The sequence below is a fragment of the Morone saxatilis genome, unplaced genomic scaffold (assembly GCF_004916995.1).
Source record: "Morone saxatilis isolate NCDOM2014 unplaced genomic scaffold, NCSU_SB_2.0 Contig19, whole genome shotgun sequence".
NCBI classification, from domain to species: Eukaryota; Metazoa; Chordata; class Actinopteri; family Moronidae; genus Morone; species Morone saxatilis.
This window is the reverse complement of record NW_023339751.1, coordinates 19,366,082-19,370,802: the sequence shown is the minus strand read 5'-3', so window position 1 is coordinate 19,370,802 and position 4,721 is coordinate 19,366,082. Positions and strand designations below refer to the sequence as shown.

Genomic DNA, 4,721 nt, shown 5'->3' with positions numbered 1-4,721 from the left:
GCTGTCCTCCTGTCTGCCTCTCTGTCTCTGTTCTGTCCCCTACACTGTCCATCTGCTTGGCTTTCCTCCTTTCCCATTCACCGACTGTCTTTATGCCAATCACTACCCTCGGCTTCTCCATCTCACTGATAGAAGATGCTATACTGGAGAATTATCACAAGAAAAACTTATACATAAATGAGAAATGATCACAGTGTTGATTTGTGCATATTTAACACACACACACACACACACACACACACACACACGCACACGCACACACACACACTCGCCCAGCTGTCTCCCGTGCCTTGAGTATGCTGAGAGGTTGGGGTGTTGTTGCGTGGGGGAGGTGGAAGGGAGAAACCAGAGCTCAGAGTTCACTTACTGGCCGATCAACCTTCCCAGTACCCACTTTAACTCCAAAGTGACTGCTACAAGCTTCCCCGCAGATGTCTGCTCCTGTGTAAAGTCACTTCATAAGTTAGCTTGCGACTTGCTAACTGCTTAACAATACATTGTTAAACGGATGCTGTAGATTTCAGGGCTGCTTCTATAAACGTCTGGTGGAGATATGAACCTTTCTAAGGTCCAGATCTTGCTGGCATGGATTCTCAGTGTGCTTGCCGGTAAGTATTTCTGTGTGTCCATTTGTGTGTGTGTGTGTGTGTGCATGTTGGGGTCTTGAGATTTCAACCTTCTTGGTTATGTTTTGTATATATCTTTGAATGATACTACTAACTACAGCTAAACAATTATTAGCCTGTTGTTTCTTCTCACCAACATTTATTTCTTATTATTTGAGTCAGTGTTCAGAAACAGCTTTATGTGTACTATGTGCACACATACAATATGTATGGCTGAATATACGTACACACCATTCCAAGAACAATTTACAGGAAGATAGAAATAGACATACAGCTAAAAACAAGGACAACAAAGCTGAAGAAAGATCAAACATAGAATATGTATTATATATTATATACAAGTGACCTATTTGTGAAAGCCATAATCAGTTATGTTTCAATTAAGACTGTGCATATAGTGAATATATTTAAAGTACTTGCATGTTGTTCAGTTCATGTTCTCTGTGGATGAAGTACTGATCTCTCCAGAGACTGTACGAATGTGTCCAGTGACCATGCGAACAGGAGACAGCTTAAAGGCACATGGCCTCGGAACCAAAAAAAACTACAAGATACAATGCACAACAGGGGTAAGCAATATGTATAAGGTCCTCTTTCACAGTCTGTGTCTATTTATTTAGTCAGCTAGGCAGTTAGACAGACATATATCCCTATATTTATCCACAGAGAACATTGATTTAGCAACATGCAAAGTACTAACGAGACAAGAATCTTGTTTTGGCTAATAAAATACCTGACATATCAGTGCTGTGCTTCCTCACAGTGAATCAAAACTCAGAAAAATACCATGCTGCCTTAAAAGGAGACCTGCTCACTGATTAGCAACATTTCCACAACGGCCAAACCTACCACGGGTTAAACAATATTATCAGGGGGAAAATATAATTGTGATCTTCTACGATTCTGAATTACATTGCATACATTGTGCCTGTTACACTGAGTGTGTTGGTGTCCTTCTGGTACCCTAAAAAAGACAGCTAGGCATTGGTAGCATTCCCTGCTGCATTCATACTGAAGTCATTTACTGTAGCTGATGTCCTCTTCCAGAATGACTTACCTATCAGTTCAAAGGTATGAGTTTAGTGTTCATTGTTGTTTTGTTGTTGTTGTTTGATGCACATATGGTCTCTTGGGGGGATTCAATCTGTGACCTTTCAAGCACTGGACAGTGTCAGAACCAGACCTCCCCAAAACACGGGGCACTTTACCCATTTGTAAGCTATCCATATTTCTATTTCTAATGTTTGGCACATTAAATATACCTGCTTCTACTCATCCCTGTTAATGAATATGCTAATCAAAGCCATGTACTTTACAGACTCGCCTTTGAAAGGAAGACAGTAATTATAAAATAACATGACTGGTTTATCTGTTAAGAACAGCAACAAGCAAGTGAAGGGACCGTGACTTTAATCACTGAAAGCATCTGCTTAACATCAAATGACATGGTCTACTCATATCTGATGTGAAGCAGCAGAGTTTTGGCAGCGTCTCAAAGAAAACATATGATTTAAGATTAATGTAAATGAAATTAATCCGAGGGAAGATGAGCAGTGAACTTTCCAGTGTACGTGCTGGCAGAGTGCTTGGTGCAGTGTGTGTCTGTGTGTGTCTGTGTGTGAGAGAAAATTCACATGGCCATTGAATTACACTTCAGAGTCAAAGTAACACCAAACATCATTATCCTCGTAAAGATACTACACACATATGCAAGATTAATAAGAGCTCTAAAAGGCTTCAATGGGGCTGGATGTAGACTTGGAATGGGTTGTGTTAACTCTCCAAGATGAGCATGATGTAGTTTAACCTCAGGCAGCTAGCAGCAGAGGAGGGTTGGGCTGAAAGCTGCTTCTGCTTTTTAATTAGTCACAACGCCTCATAATGACAAATGCTGGTTCACTGGATTTCAATAAAACCCAAAAGTGAATCAGCTTGTGCACCACAACGGACCGGCAAAACTGGACACATACCCGTCCTCACAGCAGAGTTTTGATCAGGTCTAATTCTGAAACTGATTTAGTCAGTGCTTTATACATCAGTGTGTTTATGTCCACCACAACTGACAATACATTTTTCATTTAAACGGTGCATTCATCAGGGGAGTAAACCTGATTTTAGATTATTTTCTATTCAATGTTCAGTCCTTTCTATATCATGCATTGAGTGTCTGCTCCAGAGAGATTGCCAGTATATTCATTTCAATAGGGATTACTTTTATTTCTCCTTTCCAATTCAGTGATTTGCTTACTGTCACATTTTATGAGACACTGGTGACACTTGATGTGATGACCAGATACAGGTGGTGTGTCAGGAGCTTCCAGTTGGGCATTATCTGCATCACTGCAGATGTGCAATAAAAATGGTGCTCAGTTAATCATTTAGAGGTTTTTATTCCCGGACACTACATATCCACTTTGGAAAACATGTAATAGATTGAGCTTGTATGTCAGAAAAGATCATTTCAGCCACAAAACACGATTGTTCTGTCACAGGTTCAAAATGTTAAGGTCGTCAGACAACTAAACTTTCAAACAAATCTCCCTGTGGCCTTTCATGCCACTCTTTTGTAAGTGTAACTGCCATATGTACCTTAACAATCAACAACTGATGGAATTTAAAGTGATTCACAGCAGTAGGGCTGTAATGACACAAAAAAGAAACTTAGGTCTTGATACCATGATTGATATCACGATTTAATTTTCATCTCACTAATTGAAATCTTCACATATATTTGTATCGAGATTAAACTTTCTCACGATATATCATTACATTCCTGCAAACTATGGATGTACGCAAGTAGTTTACTAGACAAGTAAACGTTGCTACCCTTGCTAGTGGGCACCAGAAATAGTCCAGTGCCAGTTAACTGTTCTAAGATGTGTTTAAGCATCTAAGATGTTAGGCAGCCATGATAGTGATCTCTTCTGCCTCTAATAACATGAACAGCATCTCAATTTTGTTCTTAATTTGTGTGTGGCGTTGACCTGCAGGAAGACATTGTTGTTTTCAGCACTATCCCAATGCGTTGACTGACCTTTAAAATGCTGATAATAATATAATAAACTGCCTCCACGTCAAATGTGCATAACAGGATATTCTGGGGTATCTAACTCGACACAGTAACTAGTGAAGCCTAGCTGTGTTTTTTTCACTGTATACTTACATTTGAGTACATGCAAGAGTACTATATAATACTATTACTGCTCTAACAATGACTTTAAACACGTTTATTTGGTCAATTCAATTACGTACTATAAGCTGCTTAGAACTAGTTTAAAAGGTCATATTTCCCTCTAATAGACATGTTTTATTGCTGTAAAAACATCAACAAACATACCCTAGCTTTAACAATAAAGATGCAGTGGCCTCTAGAAGGACCAGCATGAAATAGCTCAGAGCATGTTATACAATAACTTAATCAGGAAAAGGGAGGATTGATTTATAGTAAGAGGTGCGGTATTGTAACTAGCTATTTATAGCCAACCAGACCCATTCAACCACGGCTGAATGCAACAATACATGCCCATTTTAAAGTTAAAGGAAGTTGAAGAAAAGAAGTCAATGGGAAAGCTTACAGATAAGACAAGTCGAGGGGAAAGGGCTCCCTCATTTCTTCTAAAGTGCTGCTCAAATGCATTGTCAATAGGACTGTTTCAATTTCCTCAACAGCACTTTCCCAGCCTGTCATGTGACTCAAACCAGTGACATTTCATGGACTGAAATGCAACAAAATTATCTCCACACCCACGCTTCTGTTACCTTTCAGCTGTAAGTGGCAGAAAATTGAAAAAGCCTTAGCTATTTTTTTTTCTGCAGAGGTAGTTCAGTATCATGCGGGGATTGGAGTTGAGAGTGGGCAATGACTGACAGCTCCAAGTGGCTGCTCTGTCCCGCCTTCCTTCTATTTCTGTATGTGACCAGATCAAAGCGTGCTCGCAGGACGACAGACAGGGAGCAGGCAGCCAGCGACAGACGATGCAAACAGCCAGGGAAGTGAACGTACACAACAACACCACACTCCTCTGCCACATGTTTGAGACAGATCCCAGAAGAAGGCCTTGAAAGGGAACCAAAATTAAACAAACTGCATGTGTG

At 40.0% G+C, this 4,721-nt stretch overlaps 1 protein-coding gene across 1 annotated transcript in view; it reads left to right on the top strand.

Moving 5' to 3' along the window:
• Positions 1–362: 362 nt before the first annotated feature.
• chrna1 (cholinergic receptor, nicotinic, alpha 1 (muscle)) overlaps positions 363–4,721 on the top strand; it is a 12,898-nt gene continuing 8,539 nt past the window's right edge. Inside the window, exon 1 of the mRNA XM_035663726.1 lies at positions 363–608. Coding sequence (XP_035519619.1) covers positions 554–608 — 55 coding nt within the window. The 5' untranslated portion in view covers positions 363–553. The remainder of the gene's footprint in view (positions 609–4,721) is intronic.